This window comes from Chelonia mydas, chromosome 5, assembly GCF_015237465.2.
Source record: "Chelonia mydas isolate rCheMyd1 chromosome 5, rCheMyd1.pri.v2, whole genome shotgun sequence".
Lineage (NCBI taxonomy): Eukaryota > Metazoa > Chordata > Testudines > Cheloniidae > Chelonia > Chelonia mydas.
The window spans coordinates 24,933,230-24,953,301 of NC_051245.2; the positions used below are offsets into that span (position 1 = coordinate 24,933,230).

At 41.7% G+C, this 20,072-nt stretch overlaps 1 protein-coding gene across 4 annotated transcripts in view; it reads right to left on the reverse strand.

Annotated features, from left to right (window-relative positions):
* RANBP3L (RAN binding protein 3 like) overlaps positions 1-20,072 on the reverse strand; it is a 77,026-nt gene that overhangs the window by 13,099 nt on the left and 43,855 nt on the right. For all 4 annotated transcript variants that reach the window (XR_005225959.2, XM_043546816.1, XM_027828034.3 and 1 more), the window contains 7 exons: positions 19,935-20,038; positions 10,569-10,653; positions 9,446-9,548; positions 8,513-8,643; positions 7,392-7,512; positions 6,653-6,795; positions 3,148-3,349 (listed from right to left, as the gene is read on the reverse strand). Coding sequence is in view for 3 of the 4 variants with exons in the window: in XM_043546816.1 (XP_043402751.1) it covers positions 3,148-3,349; positions 6,653-6,795; positions 7,392-7,512; positions 8,513-8,643; positions 9,446-9,548; positions 10,569-10,653; positions 19,935-20,038 (889 nt within the window). In the remaining variant the exon portion in view is untranslated. The remainder of the gene's footprint in view (positions 1-3,147; positions 3,350-6,652; positions 6,796-7,391; positions 7,513-8,512; positions 8,644-9,445; positions 9,549-10,568; positions 10,654-19,934; positions 20,039-20,072) is intronic.

Below are 20,072 nucleotides of genomic sequence, written 5' to 3' on the forward strand. Positions count from 1 at the left end.
GGAGATCAGCGTTTCTCAAATTGGGGGTCCTGACCCAAAAGGGCGGTGCGGGGGAGTTGCAAGGTTATTTTAGGAAGGGGGTGTGTGTCACGATATTGCCACCCTTCTGTGCTGCCTCCAGACCTGTGCCCTCATCCAGAGCCAGCACTGTCTGGCTGCCCACCTCTGAAGGCAGCACCCCACCAGCAGCAGTATAGAAATAAGGGTGGCAATACCATACCACGTCACCCTTACTTCTCCGTTGCTGCTGGCAGCAGCTCTGACTTCAGAGCTGGGCTCCCAGCCAGCAGCCACCACTCGCCAGCTGCCCAGCTCTGAAGACAGCACTGCCGCCAGCAGCAGCGCAGAAGTAAGGGTAGCAATACCACAACCCACACTACAATACCCTTCCGACCACCGCACAACTCCTTTTTGGAGTTACAATTACAACGCTGAAATCATGAAATTTATGATTTTTTAAATCCTATGACCGTGAAATTGACCCAAACAGATCGTGAATTTGGTAGGGCCCTAGCTATAGCCATTAGCCCAGTGTTTAGGTTACTCATCCAGGATGTGGGAGACCCCAAGTCAGTTCCTCTCTCTGCCTGATGAGAAGAAGAGATATGAACAGGGAAGATCTATTGTTCTCCCCTATTCCCTAGGGACATGGTGGATTCTCCATCACTTAGTCTTTACCTTAAGACTGAATATCTTTTTAAAAAACATAGCTCAAACAGCAGTCATGGGCTTGATGCAGAGATTACTGGGTGAGGTTCTTTGGCCTGAGTTATGCAGGAACTCAGACTAGATGACTACAGTGATTCCTCCTAGCCTTAAAATCTATGAATCCGTGAGCCCAGAATGAGGACCCAAGTATGTAAACAAAACCAGTTTGTACACCCAGATACAAAGCCAGTTTGTATCTGCGTGTAGTCAGTGACGGAGAACATTGTATTCTGAAGACCAGAAAAAACTTTAAGAGAAAGATAAAGGGAAATTTTGAGAATTCACTGCACTTTGAGCATCTAGCCTACCAGTTTTTGAAAGCAGTACTTCATGCAATCCTCAGTTTTCTACACATTGTTAAAAGAAACTGCTTACTGTGTATTTCAACCAGAAGAGCCACAAGTGAGCCAAATACTAACTGCTTGTGAGAGAGCAGGGCATCATGAATCATTTTAGAAATGGAGTTCCAGGGGTGAGTGTGCTGCAAGATCGGGTTGCATGACTAGATGTGACTGCGTGAGTGTAAAGTGGGGACAGAATACTGGAAGGCAAAACCTATGCAAGATAAAGATCTAATGGGTATAAGGATAAAAGGAGAGATGAAGGTAAAGCAGTAAATGCTAGAGGCCACCCAAAGATTTGTTGAAAGGGACTGTGAGTACTACTGTCAATGATCACTTGTACATGAAAGACAGAGGTTTGGATTAAGGATCCAGGAGTAACCAGCAGAAGAATATTGTTCTCTTATTTTTGTGCTCCTAAAACACAGATCTCAGATTCTATTTGTCACCTGGTATCTCAGCTTCTGCATCAGAAGTCTTTGAATGTAAATCCACTCTCCTATACCTTTTTGACATTACCTTTCACCTTGGCTTTGTGCAAGAACTAGAAGTCCTTATTGTCAATGATTCTGGAAAGGAATCCAGCTTCACATGACATTTTCAAATTAATAGAAACTCTTCTTAAAGCCAATGGAGACTATTTTTGGAAGAACACAGAGGGGTTTTGACTATTTGGGGATAACAAGTGAGTTGTCATGTTAAGTCATTTGGAAAAGGGCTTAATGTTAATATTTTCAATTATTTTACCAACTCTAAAGCCTGACGCTCATTTAAATTAATTCTGTATATCAAATGTATTAATGTAAAAAAAAAAAAACCCCAAAACTAACATTTTCCCCATTTGTTTAATAGAATAATATTTGCAAATGGATACTTGGAAAAAAAGTTTTGTTTTATAATAATGACGTGTTGTTCTGTGAACTGAATATTATAGAGATACAACAAATGATTATGGGAACAAGTACTGTAAACTGTCATATTCTTGCTAACAGGAAAAAAATGTATGTTTGTTTCCTAAAGTAAACAGTCACTCAAAACTGTTATTTGTATGTGATATGATCCTTGCTGAAGAGTTCTTTTAACAACTAAAAAGGGAACAGCCTGCAGCTCCACTGGAAGGAGAAGTGTCATGTGGCTGATGATAATTCAAACATCACTGCCGTACTCCTCCTGAGAGAGGACGTAGATGCAATTTACAACCCATACATGCACAATGGCAGCTCTCCTGGGGTGAATCTCCCCACTTGGGCAGCATAGTGCCTGCCTTCCACTAAGGAAAGGCAACTTTCAGCTCTGGCCACTGTATCTCTAGAGTCCCTTGACTTCTCCACAGCTGACCCCAGCCACTTTATGGGCTATGCTAACTGCCACTGGAGTGGGATTTGTGAGCATCCTGCTCCAATCCACCCTGCTTAGGTGGACTCTTCACCAGTGGGGGTTGTAGTCTTCGTTCCACTGGTGAAAGCAGATTAAACCTGGGCAGGCTGTCTAGCCCCACAAGTCTCCTGGTAGACAGAATCTATCACTTTATCAAAGTTGTTAACGTCCTGTAACAATATAAAATCTCCTGGTGCTTGCATTGTCAACCAGTTTTACCATTCATAAATGACTGTTACAGTCTGTCAGCATAGGTTGGTGTTTAAAAGAAATCAGCCATTACGTAAGTTTGGTTCTAATGACCATTTTTATAGTTCAGGTAGACTAACTACCATAAGCTGTATGCAGAACTGGTATAAGTGGACTCAACTTCCAATGAAGTAAGCGTAAATTGAGCTCAGCACTACAGACTACTTCAACTGAGATATCCAAGTCTGGGTTTAGGAGCCTTAACTTTAAGCTTGAAAATTTTTAACCCAGATATCCTGACACATTCCTGTGTCAAAAGACTACTCTGATTATTTGTTTTAAAAGAATTTGGCACTGTTGACACAAGCCTGTCAAAATATTAAAACCCTACTTCAGTGCTGGAGAGAGGGTCACCATAACATAGGCACTTGGATGGAAAGTAGAGGTTAATAAAAGGGAGTAGAAATGGGATTCTCAGGGCACCAAGAGAAGTTCAAAGAAGCACAAAAGCCCCAGGAAAAATGCTACTTACCTGATTCATTGCTGCTCACTTGTGTTATTGTTTCATCTTCTTCATCATCATCATCATCACTATCACAATTTAATGAATGAAAGGCTGTTTCTGGCTCTGTGTCAACCTGATTTGCATCCAATTCTTGCTCAGCAAAGCTTCGCTGTGCAACAAGACGGTGATGTATTGCTGCATACAGGTACTCAGTATCTTTTGAACTTGCCTGTAGAAAATAAAGTGCATACAACCATTGAAAAATAACTGCAAAATAACTCTGACTGCATCCCAACCAACCACTGAAGTGCAGATGTAAAAAGGGAGAGATTTCAAAAGGACTGAAAAGAGCTAAAATCCCTTCATCAGACACTTTTTGTCCTTCAGAGTCAAAAGAATGCATGTAAGATTCCAATTTAGTAACTTTTTGAGAAAATCAACTTAAATACAAATAATATTAAGTTTGTCTTAATGGTCTGTGTTTTAGAATTTGTTAAAAAATAATTGTTGGTTGTTTTCCTTATTGATATAATGGATGCAACCTTAAAACAAAAATTATGATTTATCTAGTGAATAACCCATTTTTTATTGAATACTTAATAGTCTCGACTCTGTGCAACTCCTCAGTAACAAAATGTACTTCTGACAATAATAAAACATATATGGATTGTGAAAATTCCTAGTAATATTTCTGGTTAGAAGTAAGTAAAAACAGAATTAATAACCCAAGATAAGTTTTCTCTGATTAACAAATGAAAAGGTGCCATGAACTCAGCTGGTAAAGTTGGAAGGAAATCATTACCAGAGGGTAGTTGAAAGCACATGATCTTCTGGGGCCTGATACTCCACTGCTTTGCACCATGTGGATTTATTTACACCTGTACAAATTCGGAGTAGAAAGATACTAGTCTGATTTGGTAGTTTTATATCCAATTTATACTCACTTTGCACAGGTGTAAGTGACTGCAAGAGTTGCGAAGCAGTAGAGTATCTGGCTATTCTTCCATGCTGCTCACATCTGCAGCAGCCAAAAACTTTCCTTTCACAATATCCATGCACAATAGAAAGCCATTAAGAGCAATTCAGAGTTGGTGTTTCAGCAGAAATTAACTCAGCTGTAAACTGAGTAATTTGTCATCACAGGAATATGCAGCTTTTCAGGGACAAAGTCAGCCTAGGGTTGCAAATGTTGTAGATTAGACTCAAGCAGCTGCCTTTTTCATTGGTTCTCAAATTGTCATATATCTTTGAACCTGAGCCATGGGTGAGCCATTCTTTTTAGGCATATCTGAGGAACTGTCCTAGATTGAGATGTCAATAGAGGAGATTTGGGAACAAATTGATAATATTCATTATCAGATGATATTCATCCAAGAGTTCTAAAGGAACTCAAATATGAAAGTGCAGATCTGCTTACTGGGGTACATAACCTATCACTTAAGTCAGCCTCTATATCAGATGAATGGAGGATAGCTAATATAATGACAATTTTTAAAAAAGGTTCCAGAGCTGATCCTGGCAATTACAGACTAACTTTAATAGCAAGCAATTGGTTGAAACTATAGTAAAGAACAGAAATATCAGACACACAGATGAACATGATTTGTTGGAGAAGAGTCAACGTGGCTTTTATAAAGGGAAGTCGTGCCTCATCAACCTATTAGAATTCTTTGAGGGTGTCAACAAGCATGTGGACATGGATGATCCAGTTGATATAGTGTACTTGGACTTTCAGAAAGCTTTTGACAAGGTCCACACCAAAGGCTCTTAAGTAAAGTAAGAAGTCATGGGATAAGAGAAGGTCCTCCCATGGATCAGTAACTGGTTAAAATATAGAAAACAAAGTGTAGGAATAAATGGTCAGTTTTCACAATGTAAAGAGATAAATCGCAGGATCTGTACTGGGACCTGCGCTGTTCAACATATTAATAAATGATCTGGAAAAGGAGGTAAACAGTGATGTGGCAAAGTTTGGAGAAGATACAAAATTACACAACAAGAGAGTTAAGTCTAAAACTGACTGAAGAGTTACAAAGAGATCTCACAAAACTGGATGACTTGGCAACAAAATGGCAGATGAAATTCAATGTTGATAAGTGCAAAAGTAGTGCACATTGGGAAAAACTCTCATCTATACGTACAAAATGATGGGGTCTAAATTAGCTGTTACCACTGAAGAAAGAAACCTTGGAGTCATCTTGGATAGTTCTCTGAAAAAAGCTGCTCAATGTGCAGCAGCAGACAAGAAAGCGAACAGAATGTTGGGAACCCTTGGGAAAGGGATAGATAGTGAGACAGGAAATATCATAGCGCCACTCTATAAATCCATAGTATGCCCACACCTTGAATACTGCATGCAGTTCTGGTCAGCACATCTCAAAAAAGATATATTAGTATTAGAAAAGGGCAACAAAAATGACTAGGGGTATTGGAATAGGGTGACCAGACAGCAAGTGTGAAAAACTGGGACAAGAGGTGGGGGGTAATAGGAGCTGATATAAGAAAAAGACTCAAAAAATCAGGACTGTCCCTATAAAATCGGGACATCTGGTCACCCTAGTAAGGAAAAGCTTCCTTATAAGGAGAGATTAAAAAACTGGGACTGTTCATCTTAGAAAAGAGATGACTAAAGGGGGGATATGATAGAGGCCTATAAAACCACAAATGGTCTGGAGAAAGTGAATAAGGAAGTGTTATTTACCCCTTCACATAAGAAAAGGATGAGGAGTCACCCAATGAAATTAAACCTGCTGCCTAGTAAACAAACATAAGGAAGTACTTCTTCACATAATGCATAGTCAACCATTACCAGGGGATAGCGTGAATGCCAAAACTATAACTGGGTTCAAAAAAGAATGAGATAAGTTCATGGAGGATAGGTCCATCAATGGCTCTTAGTCAAGTTCGCCAGGGATGCAACCCCATGCCCTGGGTGTCCTGAAGCCTCTGACTGACAGAAGCTGGGACTGAACAACTGGGGGTGGATCACTCGATAATTGCCCTGTTCTGAACATTCCCTGTAAAGCTTGTGGTACTTCCCACTGTCGGAAGACAGGACACTGGGCGACTCTTGTGGACCACCTGCCCTTCTAGTCATGATTGCATGGACCCACCATCAACCACAACGATCACTTTGAATAATATCCCTGTGGCAACTATAGCAATTGTTTCGATGCAGAAGGAAAAATCAGGAAAGTGTGTTGATATATTTTAGGCATCTTTTAATGTTATTTAGCTTCATGGAGTAGCCAGTTCCACAGATCACTGATAGTCCACAGACCACAGTTTGGGAACAACTTGTATACCATTGCTTTAGTGACCCCTGCTGGCTGTGTAATACAGTGATCTGGTTATCTCCTTGGGCCATATCAGACCTTCAGCTTTTTGCACAAAAAAACAGCAATTGACCTCAATGGTAATTCTGTACATGTTATAGCCTTACACTTTTTACCAGAAGGAGGCTTGCTAGAAAAGGAATCTGAGCTAAATTGCCAAGTTCTAGATACTTGTCCTTTTTCAAATTTTTTCTTACCTGTATTAGAAATACTTTAACAGAATGGTCTTCTAGGTCTGTCGCAGTGATGCACAAACTCTTGCGATTTACTCTTTCTATCGCCATCTGAGTCCAGAGTTTGGTGTTGAGAATCAGTCTCAAACTGCCTTGATTTCGCATAACTAAAACAGGAATGCTTACATATTAGACATTACATGGTGATTGAAACCTCCCTGTTGTTGCAGCGGATTTATTCAGTACTGCTATAAAATCATATTTCCATTAACTTTGCACTTCAGGGGATTTATAACCTAACATTTTGAAAGAGGTGGGGGTTTAAATTTCTTTATTATGATTTGATATTTTTAAAGTTTCTCTCAATATTTTATACTTTTTGCCATATGATATAATGAAACAATCTTTCAAAACTACACAATAAAGTGTAAGAAACTACTGCTCAATAAACAGAACATCCCATAAGTCACTTGGAAGAAGCAGCACCTCTGGAAAAGCCACGTCAGAAAAGAGAGAACTAGTGCTAAAGAAATCTGGAAGCAGAATACATACTGCTTAGTGACATCTGTGAGTACCTGCAGCTCACAAAAGCTGTAGTGGCTAGGGATGTTTAGAAGGCAGCTAACTTTATAGAGCAATAATGAAGAGGCTTTGAGCAACTGGATATAGATATAAACAAACCTGGTTGCAGGATTACAATGATGTGATATCCAATTGACTATAGCAAATGAGAGCATGATTAAGAAGTGGAACTAATTTTTACCTAGCCTTGAGTGTAATGTTCCATGTTTATTGCTTGAAGTGTCATTAAGCCTCAGGGATCCTCTTCCTCTTTCAGTCCAGGACAGTGAGAGTTTATTAAATACAAAAAGCTTGCAACTGATCTAAAGGGGAAAATGTTATGGAAAGCGTCAACAGATCTGAATTCTGTTGTGCCAGAGAATGCAGTTTATACGTTTGATGCCTCTGTGCTATAACTTTTTACTTTACAGTTTGCATAAAATTAAGACCAATTTTAAAAGTGAAAGGAAAATTGCACTAACCCCAGATTTATGTTGAGTACCTCTACTAATCAGGCTATGGGGAACGTTTAGCATAGAAATACATTTCACTTTTACCTTTTCTATTTTAATCCTTCTCTGTGAAATCCACCAACATCTCCGTATTTCCTGAAGATGTCCTAGAATGCATCATCCTATGACATCACTGATATCAGAAGTTTCATGCAACCCATTGTACCAGGACTGTCATAAACTGAAGCTAATGACCCATCCATATACAAATTTCCCACATATGGATGGGAGAGTGGATTCAAGCAATCTTACAATTGTGTTTCTTTCCATTTTTAGATTTTTGTAATATATGCAAGTGTTAATTTGCCAAGAAAATAAAGAGTTTTAAGAATCTCGAGTGGCAAGATTTATCCTGCTGGCCTAAAATTACTACGATGTACCTTAGTTTTATTATAAAAACCACTTACTTTGATAATTCCTTAGTTAAAAAAAAAAATCAAACCTTTGTGTTTATAAAGTAACTTTAAGAGTACCTATAATTTGGGGTTTTATTTATTGATGTTAGGGAACACTGACTTATTGTGAAGACAGTTATAACAGACAATAGCAGAATGAGGCTTTGGAGCATGATTTTGGAGGTTGAAAGAGCTCTCTATATTCAGCACAGAGAATATACGATGAAAAGCTACACATCAGCTTGAAAAGAAATTAGTTAACAGAAGCATATTTTAAAAAAAGGAAAAAAACGTATACAGTTGTCCAACAAGAAGTAGTACATACGTATTCATGCAATTATAAGTTACAGTAGACCATAATGTGCTTTCTAAACATAAGTAGAAAGGCTCATCATGCAGTCTTTAGGAAAATATACCTGCAACACGTTATGTTCTGCTTCTTCCCCTGTTATAACTTCAACTTTATCTAACAAATATTTCTGTGCTGGTTTGGAAATGTAAGCTGCAGCTGATTCAATTAGTGTTGACTTCTTGGCAAAAAATGTTTCTAAAGGAGAAATAAAAACAATAGAAAATTCTAAAATTTCTACAGCGGGAATGTTTTAGTATGTCAACAGTATGACTATTTGTATGGTCTAGGTCTTTGTACATTCGTCTTAGTGCTAGATATCAGTTAACGTTTTAATAAACTTCAGGCATTCCAGTATATTTTTTAAAGAATAAGACCACGATCCAGCATTTCTGTATAGGCACATTGGTCTGTCCACAAGGAACAACTAGCAGGATCAAGCCCTAACTAGTTAATAGTTGAGTTTCCAAATCAAATTTATTTTGAGATATTGCTGCTCAAAGTCATAGTCATGAAAACATAAGTCCCATAATGGTAATAAGAGCGGTATGAATATTTAGCAGGAAATAACATGAATAACTAGCTAAAATTGTAGCTGAAGTGACTTGTTCATAAACAAGCTATAGGCTGAAATGTGTTCACAAAGTATTCATCACACAGTTTTGGATAACAAATAAATTTGTAAAACTTTAAGGCTATTCAAGGAAAATTTATAAATAAAATATAGTCTAAATTAATCAAATAATAAATCATTCGCTATGATGATAATCTAGCTCTAGTTTTGAGTCACAAACCAAATGGCAGTTGCTTTCTGGACACTTAAATTTATGGTGCACATCCCAATAGTATACTAATGACTTTATAACTTTAAACTTTTAACTATTTAAAGTAAATAGATGATAATTACTGACCACCACTAATTTGATGTCCTCTATGATGCACTGAAATTGACCTATTGGTAGAGCCTCACTGTATTTGTTTGCTAACTAGTAATGCTTACTTGTATGTGAATAACCAGTATGAAAAGTTTTGGCATCTGTGGATGTTATTTCTCTCTTGCATAGATCAGTTTCATTATGCAGCTTGGGAGTTTTTTGAGGGCTCTAAAAAATTGAAGAAACAAGGAAAAACAGATTAAGAAATTGTAACGTTTATATGTTTGACATTAGCAGCAAGCTGAAAGATCAGGAATATACTGAATCATAAAATACACAGCAGGGGTGAAGATTAGTTGAAATAATAGGTTAACATGCAAACTTTACTCCTACATACAAATACTGACATAGGATATAAATAAACAAGCGTTTGGTATTTCAGTCAATAGTGGAACTTTGTCCATTATTATAAAAGCCCCAAAAACTTCATTAAGCAGGAACTGCAGTCTCTTCTTAAGAAAGACTCTGGGCTAGGAGAATAAGCTTCTTTCCATTTAAGTTTAAGGTGATCTGATAATAGAAGTGGAGAAGTTTACCAGATATCTTTCCAAATTAATTCCTCATTTTACTGACCACCATATATACCAAAAATTTAAAAAAGGCATTGCAGAATTTAGAAATAATCACTCTGAGATATTTTAAACTATTACATTCAGCTGATTCTGCAGAGTTACAGTTTTCTCATTGTTCACATCTCCTGTATATCTGTATACTGCTAATCAAATATTTTCTTGGGAGTCAGAGGGGAGAAAGCCTACAGCTCTGAATGTTAAAAAGTCTAAAATGGTTTGTGCTATAACAGAAAATTACTAGAATTGATTTTGCTACTGAAGGGCCAAATCTAAAATTTGGGCCACCTAAGCTGTGCCCATGAAATGTGCGCACAAGCCAGCCGAGCATACCCAACAAATAACTGCCTTTGCAGATGAGCACCGACATATATAATTACCCATTTTGGACCAATCCTGTGAACAGCAATACATGTTTAACTTTACTCACATGACTTGACTTCAAAGCGATGACTCATGTGCATAAGCATCTACAGGGACTGGGGGCTTTGTATGAACATAAGACAAATGTTGTGCTCACAATTTACGTGACCATCTTTGAAAATGTGACCTCAGCATTCAAATTCCAACTTTTTTAGAAACAAGAAAAAAGAAAAATTTCAATATTTACAAATCTTACCAAAACTCTCTCTACCATGTTTTCTCCAAACACAAAAGTAGAATTTCTGTTGTTTAAAAAAGTTACATCTTCAACTGGCTGATTTCTAGAGGAATATGTGAAAAATATTAATTAGACTTTGTAAGAGATGCAAATATAACATCTATAACTGCATACATTTACCTTTCCAAATCCTACATTAAAGCAAAAATATTGGCCTACTGGGAACCACAGAGAATACTTCATTAAAGGAATTTAGGGAGATGCATTGTATTTCATGTAGAATAATGAGATTGTTCCTTAAAGCCTAGATAGTGGCAAAGCCACAAGCCACTGTTGCAGCACCCCAGGAGCAGTATAGGGAAAGAATCCTGCATCAAAGAGGCACACTTCTCTCCCTACTTCCTCTTACTCCAGCAAACTGCTACCCTTCCTGTGTCGGCTTAGCTGTGCCGGTCACCAGATCCACCCTCTCCCCTATCTTCTTCATCTACTCCTTGTCCATCTGCTTGGGGAACACAGATGGGCAGGCGCAAAGCTTACTTCAGCATACCTAAATATAGGTTATGTCAATGCTGCAATGTAAGCGTGGGTTCAGACTCTGGGTTGAGCCCAAATCCTCCTTCCGTCTACACACAAATCTCTCAGACTCAGGCTTAGACCTAGGGTTCTAGGACCCTGCAGGGATGGAGGGTCGAAGCCAGTGTCAAGCCATGACCCAGGGTTCAAGCCCTATTGCTTTGAAGTATAGATGCAGCCCTGCTTAACTTGGGTCCTGGGAGTCTGCCAAAAGTATCCCATAATCCCACAGGCCATCTTCTTTTGTCCTCTCTATTGCAAAAATCTCTAATAGACTCAGTTGAAAATGGATGCCCCCACTTGGCGTACAGCAACAGCTCAGTGAGTCATTTTCTTCTAACCACTAAAAGGAAGAGATGCAGATCAGGATAAGTAAAGAACATGTCAGAGATCTTTTGACCAATTTGAATGAATTCAAGTCAACGGGCCTGATGCTGTTCACCCCCAGGGTACTGAACGAATTAGCTGTAGAAATCTCGGAGCCACTGGCAATATTTGCAAACTCATGGATGACAGGAGAGGTCCCAGAAGACTGGAGATGGGCTAATGTAGTGCCCATCTTTAAAAAGGGGGGAAAGGAGGAGCCGGGGAACTGTAGACCAGTCAGGCTGACTTCAGTACCTGAGAAGCTACTAGAGAAATGTATAAAACATTCAATTAGTGAATATCTGGAGGATGAAGGGGTAATCACAAGCAGACAGCATGGATTTACTAAGAAACAAATCATGTCAAACAAGTTTGATTGCCTTCTTTGACAGGGTAACTGGTTTGGTGGATAGGGGGAATGCGGTGGACATAATATACCTGGACTTTAGCAAGGCTTTTGACACAGTCCTACATGACATTCTGATAAATAAGCTGCAGAAATGTGGGCTTGGTGGAACTACCATTAAGTGTATATACATAATTGGTTATACAACCACAAACAAAGAGTAACTATTAATGGAAAGATGTCACATTGGAGGGAGGGTTCAAGTGGGGTTCCACAGGGATCTGTTCTGGGTAGAGTGTTGTTTAACGTCTTTATTAATGTCCTGGATGTAGATGTAGAGAACAGACTGATCAAATTAGCAGATGACATAAAGTTAAGGGGGTTTGCCAATACTTTGGAGGATAGAGCTAAAATTCAGATGGATCTTGATAAATTGGAGAACTGGGCTGTAGACAACAAAATGAAATTCAGCAAAGACAAATGTAAGTTTGCTACACTGAGGGAAGAAAAACCAAATGCACAAATACAGAATAGGGGATAACTGGCTTGTCAGCATCACTGCTAAGAAGGATCTGGGAGTTGTGGTGGATAACAACCTCAAAGTGAGTCAGCAATGTGATGCTGTTACAAAAAAAGCAAATGCAATTTTTGGTTGCATCAACAGAGCAGTCACGGGAGGTGATAGTATCGCTCTACTCAGCACTGGTTAGGCCTCAGGTGGAGTCCTGTGTCCAATTTTGATCACCAATTTATAGAAAGGATGTAGAGAAACTGGAAAGAATCCAGTGGCGAGCGACAAAGATGATAAAAGGGATGGAATGCAAGCCATATGAACAAGGCTGAAGGAACTGGGTATGTTTAGTGTGGAAAGGAGAAGATTAAGGGGGGATATGATAGCAGTCTTCAAATACATGAAAGGCTGCCATAACAAGGATGGAGAAAAGTTGTTCTCTTGTGCCATAGAGGTCAGGCAAGAGGCAATGGGTTCAAACTACAGCATAGCAGATTTAGATTAAATCTCAGGAAAAACTTCCTAACTGTAAGAACAGTAGGACAATGGACCAGACTGCCTAGGGAGGTTGTGGAAGCTCCTTCACTAGAGGTTTTCAAACGGAGACTGGATAGCCATCTGTCTTGGATGGCTTAGGCACAACAAATGTTGCATCTTGGTAGGGGGTTAGACTAGATGACCCTTGTGGTCCCTTCTAACCCTATGGTTCTATGATTCTAAGCTGAAAACACACTATTCGAGAGGCTTCTGTGTTTGCAATGGAGACTCAACAGAACAAGCCTTTTGCAAAGCAGGCAGCTTCATGGTCATGGGAATGTACCCAGACTTTGGTGAATATCTGGTGTGAGGCAACTAAAACTGTGACCTTCAGTAAAAATACCAGGAATGATCATGCATACCTGAAGACAGCAAACAAGCTGGCAGCTTTGCAAATTTACTGGATCACTGACCAATACGGGAACAGATTAGGTTGCTCAAAAGCTAGTACCAGTGGACCAGGGACCAGAACCACACCTCAGACAACTTGCCAACATTGTGCCCATTTTATGAGGCCTTTGACTGGGTGCTGGGCACTGCACCCAATACAGAGTCAACCGTGGTGCATGATGACCTGGTCAGCCAGGATGATGCCCTGCTGGCCTCAGAATCCAGCATGGGGACTGATGGGATGGTGTGGATTGCACCCTCAGCAAGTTTGCAGATGACACTAAACTGGGAGGAGAGGTAGATACGCTGGAGAGTAGGGATAGGATACAGAGGGCCCTAGACAAATCAGAGGATTGGGCCAAAAGAAATCTGATGAGGTTCAACAAGGACAAGTGCAGAGTCCTGCACTTAGGACGGAAGACTCCCATGCACCGCTACAGACTAGGGACTGAATGGCTAGGCAGCAGTTCTGCGGAAAAGGACCTAGGGGTTTCAGTGGACGAGAAGCTGGATATGAGTCAACAGTGTGCCCTTGTTGCCAAGGCGGCCAATGGCATTTTGGGATGTATAAGTAGGGGCATTGCCAGCAGATCGAGGGACGTGATCGTTCCCCTCTATTCGACATTGGTGAGGCCTCATCTGGAGTACTGTGTCCAGTTTTGGGCCCCACACTACAAGGATGTGGAAAAATTGGAAAGAGTCCAGGGGAGAGCAACAAAAATGATTAGGGGACTGGAACACATGACTTATGAGGAGAGGCTGAGGGAACTGGGATTGTTTAGTCTGCAGAAGAGAAGAATGAGGGGGGATTTGATAGCTGCTTTCAACTACCTGAAAGGGGGTTCCAAAGAGGATGGATCTAGACTGTTCTCAGTGGTAGCTGATGACCGAACGAGGAGTAATGGTCTCAAGTTTCAGTGGGGGAGGTTTAGGTTGGATATTAGGAAAAACTTTTTCACTAGGAGGGTGGTGAAACACTGGAATGCATTACCTATGGAGGTGGTGGAATCTCCTTCCTTAAGGTCAGGCTTAACAAAGCCCTGTCTGGGATGATTTAGTTGGGGATTGGTCCTGCTTTGAGCAAGGGGTTGGACTAGATGACCTCCTGAGGTCCCTTCCAAGCCTGATATTCTATGATTCTATGATCAAGTGAGGACCATTGTAGGATTCATACAAGGTTTATGCGCTTGGCAACATTCAGGGCACACCCGGAGTGTTGTGCTCGACCTGTGCACACACAGCTCCTCTCAAGGGCATCAACCTTGGAATCTCGCCCAGATGGCATGAATCGTGGGATGCCTCCCAGGACTGGGCTCAAGGCCCGAGAGCAAGGAATGCGGTAGATAGAAATTGGTAAATAAGAATGTTAAACAAAGCCAGTGTATTCCTTTTATCTGTTGGAGAATATAATGCGCGGGGGGAGAGAGAGAATAAAGGGGAAGGTGGAAAGCTGACAGGCAGAAGTTGGTTAGCAGACCAGCCTGCTTGCTTGCTAAAAGCTGTGTCCTGTCTTGACATTGAACCGCCACAGACCATGAAGTAATTTTCTTGCTGAAACCAGTCCCAGATCATGCTTTAGAACAGGATCAGCAGCAAATTCTGGGTCCATACTCAGAGGAGCTATTTTATGTCCCCACATGGAACAGCTCACTGCCGAGCCTGCAGCAGACATGGAAGGGACAGAAGCTGCCCCTGAGCCTGGAAAGTTTCTGCCTCCAATTTAAAATGTATTGCTACAGAATCAGAGGGGTTTCCACTCTAAGAACTAATGCAAAAGTTATAAGACTCCCCAGCTAGCAGCATGTATCCACTACTGGTGGATTGTATCCCAGTGCCTTGGCATCCCCACTCCCTGCCACCAAGTGGAATTCAACATGGCGACTAGGAAATGCCAATAGTAAAGAACATCTTTAAAGTGTATTTTTACCAGAAAGGCACAGATTTTTGCTAGGGCCATTCCTGTTTCTTAAAAACAACAACATTACATTGCCATGCCTTTAAGTTTGCTGCTCTATAATCACTCAACAGTCTGTGGAGCTGCCTGGAAACACTGAACTCTGTGTGTGTGTTTGGGGAAGCATGTTCCACTTCCAAAACTAGCCCATTTCAGTGAGAGGGGACAAAATCATTTGTCCCAAGTATGACCGGGGTTTGAATTTTTGTTCAGAAAAGTGCTGGGGGCAGGGAAGGGGAAGGCTGTGATGCTCTGTAAGCCATGTGGAAGCTAACACAGCATCCTGTTGATTCCCTCATGGATTCTGACCCACTCCCAAATGCTGATAGCTGCAAACTTTTCCTGAAGCAGGAACTCCAGATCAGTAGTCACATTGCAGAGAAGGACATATTTTCCAGGGCCACCTCAGTAGCTGACCAACCCACTCCACTCACAGATGTGCTGTTCAGTCACTTTTCGTTTGAATACTTTGGACGCATACACTGCAGGTTTTCCAATAGCCGCTTAGAATAACATCTCCTTTGTCAATAGGGCACCACAAGAACAGTTATTGTCAAGCACTACCTTCCAGTAGTCAGGCCTAGTGGTCAGAGTGAGGACAAAGCAGGATGTAGTGTTGGGCCTCGGTCTAGGGTGACACTGGAATCAAGATCCAGGGACAAGCCAGGGCCAGAACCAAGATCAGAGGCTGTAGACAAGCCAGAATCAGTACCAGAGCAAAAGTCCAGGTGCAAGCCAGGGGTTGAAGACGGGTGGTCAGAGACCAGAGATAAACCAAGTCAGTACCATAGTCAGGGTGGAGACACAGGCCAAAGGTCAAAGCCGGATAGTCAGAGTCCAAGGGTCCACGGAAAGTCAAGAGGTGGAGGCAAGGCTGGAGCGTGTTTGTAACAGGGCAAGATCAGAGTAGGGCAAGGTCTAGGAGCAGGGCTCAGGCAAGGCTGGGGCAGGAACAGGATCAAGAGCCGGCTGGGAGTCTCGAGAGTCTGATGCACTGCGAGGAAGCAGGAGGGTTCCTGGCCAGGTAGTGCTATTTCACAGACTGCTCTGGCAGGGTTGGAGAAATACCTGAGCCTGGAGGTCATCTGACCCAGGCTCGGTTCAGGGAGAGGTTGCTGCTGCATGCCTGATGGTTGATTCACTGCTGGAAAAGTAAATCAGTGAAGCTAAGTTATTGCATGCCTGGGCGGTGACACAGTTCAGCTCCATTGGAGGGGCAGCTGAGTGAGCAGCTCTAGTTTGGGTTTGCCTCACAGTTATGCCAACCAAAATGTGAAAGACCTGAAATGATAGAAAAAACCTTTTGTTGCAAGGCCACTGACCGGCCTCCCACCCCCAACACAAGTAGTTAGGAATTTTTTGTAAAACAAAAGCAACTTGGAATTTTTAACGTACCATTATCTGTGTACTACTGTAACTGCGATTAACCGGGCTGTGCCCAGGGACATTCTGTGGACTGAAGCATCCCTTTCACAATATATTGCAGTTCAGTTTTGAATGTAACATTTTATGTCCTTGAAATTCCACAAGCATTAATTCTGTGCTCCTCCAGTGAGCTATTTGAGACAATAACCTTCAGTGTCTTGTCCTATTGCAGGCCCCTTGACCTCTACTGGCTGCTGTATCTCCACAGCTCAACCTCAGTGCAGTACGAGCCTGGCCCAGCGTACCTTCACAGACTGTTCCAAGAGGAGCGTTTCCATGGTGAACTTGGACGAAGTTCTTGAGTGGGCCAACCAGCAGGTCCAGTACCAGAAGCAGAGGGTCTTAATATTGGAGAAGAGGCATGCCAAGAGGCAGGAGGAAAGACTGAGGCTTACCACACAGGTTGAGGACAGGGTTTTAACAAAAGAGTAGGCACTTGCTTCACAGTTCCTGGAACAGGAATAGCAGCTAAGGGAGGAGCATAGAGCTCAGCAGAGAGAACTGTTTGAGCAGGTCATCTCAGTCAGGGCTGCAAGATTATCGGTTCCTGCTGCCTCTCCCACACCATCGCCTGATTCCTTTGCGACGTATTCTCAGTCCAGAAACAACTTGGAAAACTCCACATCTGGGTGACTCATGCAATCAGGCCCCAAAAACAGCTGGGCAGGACAACTAAATACCATACAGCTCTCCATCTTGCCCCCTCTCCCACTCATACCTCCGCCTCGGCACCAAGTGCACAGAAAACAAGGAATGAAGATAAAGGAGAACAGAAGCCAGGGGACATGCAGTGGTAGGGTGATTCTGTTGTGTTTGCACTGGTTCATACACTTCATTTGTTTGTTTTGGAAATGTTCTTTTGTCACTGTTTCGGTGTTTTAATGGCAGTGGGTGACTGTTGCACTGTTTTAACACATTTATAAGTAAAGCCTTTTATGTCACCAGGAAAGTTTATTGCTATACTGCATCTCATCATACAATCATGATTTGAAATAACAAAGCTAAACACATGATCAGGAACAATTAGGAATTACTACACAAATGCTATTCCTCTATACAGTTAGGTACAGCAAGTCACACATCAATAACTTCCTGATGTGAATCCATACTGTGAATCATCCCCCATTCTATCCCCAATTCATAATTCAGCATGTCATTCATAAGTACATTGCATGACGATCAAGTCCGCACCCTTCCCCACGCAGTGAACCCCCAAATCAATTAGCCCCTTAACTCCCACAAGCAGATTCATAGAGGTACTATTCCCACTCTTCCATCGGGCTATGGAAGTCCACAACGTAGGAGCACAGAGCATCCCTGAATGCTGTTGCCTGGGTGCATCTAGCTCCAGCTGTGGTAAGTGCACTTTCTGGCTGAGTGTTCAGTGGCCCCTTGCTGTCATAGGTCCATTCAGGGGGAAATGGTTCACCTCTTCCTCCTGGTCCATCTCGTGCGTTTGGTGGGTCAGAAAATGTTGCTGAAATGTCCACTAGTGCCTCATGGAAGCTCTGCCTGTTTCCTGTCTCAAGAGTGAAAGTGCAAGCCAGACAACTTCTTGAAATGTTGCTCAGCTGGCTGTGTTGGTGGGCTGTTCAACCTTCCTGTAACATGCAGGGTGGGCAGTAAAGTTTTCCCACGGTGCACCATGGACAACGGGCTAGAGTGGCCACATTTCAGGAGGGCACTAGGGAGCCTGGGATATGGATGGTTTGACTCAGGTCTATATGCTGCATTGTGGATGCCAGAGCCCCAAACTGAAGCCCAGGTTAGAAAATCCTTAAGGTAGGGTTAGAATCATAGACTTTAAGGTCAGAAGGGACCATTATGATCATCTAGACTGACCTCCTGCACAACGCAGGTCATGGAATCTCACCCACCAACTCCTGTAACAAACCCCTAACTTATGTCTGAGCTATTGAATCTTTAAATCGTGGTTTAAAGACTTCAAGGTGCAGAGAATCCTCCAGCAAGTGACCCGTGCCCCATGCTGCAGAGGAAGGCAAAAAAAAAAAAAAAAAAAAACACGCAGGGCCTCTGCCAATCTGCCCTGAGGGAAAATTCCTTCCTGAACCCAAATATGGCGATCAGCTAAACCCTGAGCATGTGGGCAAGACTCACCAGCCAGACACCCAGGAAAGAATTCTCTGAAGTAACTCAGATCCCATCCCATCTAACATCCATCACAGGCCATTGGGCATATCTACCGCTAGTAGTGGAAGATCAGTAAATTGCCAGAATTAGGCTATCCCATCATATCCTCTCCTCTATAAACTTATGAAGCTTTGTCTTGAAGCCAGATATGTTGTTCGCCCCCACTGCTTCCCTTGGAAGGCTGTTCCAGAACTTCATTTCTCTGATGGTTAGAAACCTTCGTCTAATTTCAAGTCTAAACTTCCTGATGGCCAGTTTATATCCATTTGTTCTTGTGTCCACATTGGTACTGAGCTTAAATAATTCTTCTCCCTCCATGGTATTTATCCCTCTGATATATTTATAGATAGCAATCATATCTCCTCTCAGCCTTCTTTTAGTTAGGCTAAACAAGTCAAGCTCATTGTATCTCCTTTCATAAAACAGGTTTTCCATTCCTCAGATCATCCTAGTAGCCCTTCTCTGTACCTGTTCCAGTTTGAATTCATCCTTCTTAAACATGGGAGACCAGAACTGCACACAATATTCCAGATGAGGTCTCACCAGTGCCTTGTATAACGGTACTAACACCTCCTTATCTCTACTGGAAATACATCGCCTGATGCATCCCAAGACCGCATTAGCTTTTTTGACAGCCATATCACATTGGCGGCTCATAGTCATCCTGTGATCGACCAATACTCCGAGGTCCTCTCCTCCTCTGTTACTTCCAAGTGATGTGTCCCCAGTTTATAACAGAAATTCTTGTTATTAATCCCTAAATTTATGACCTTGCACTTTTCACTATTAAATTTCATGCTATTACTATTACTCCAGTTTACAAGGTCATCCAGTGTAGACACTCAAGCCCTGGGTTCTCCAGGTCAGCTGACTTGAATCCCACTAACCCTGGGCTTACACTACAGGGTAGACATACCCTTCAAGTCCAGGTAACTCATCCAGAGGTGTAAGGAAAAGTTCAAGTTATAATCTGCCCATAAGCCTTCTTTTCCTTTTTGGCCGATGTGTGCATTTTTTCACCTAACAGCTACACAGACACACATAGAGCAACAAGCTAGAGGACAAAACCAAACACTTGCTATTCTCTAGGTACGCATTAAAAAACTCACAACACTTTGACTAACTTACCCTATTGTTTTAGGGCTAGTAAGGTGCATGGAGATAGATGGCCTCACTGTTGTCTCAGAACTTGCTGAATTCTCTGCTGGGCAATGAGAGCTCTCTTCAGACAACTGGAAACAATTAATATGATCAATTCAGAAATGT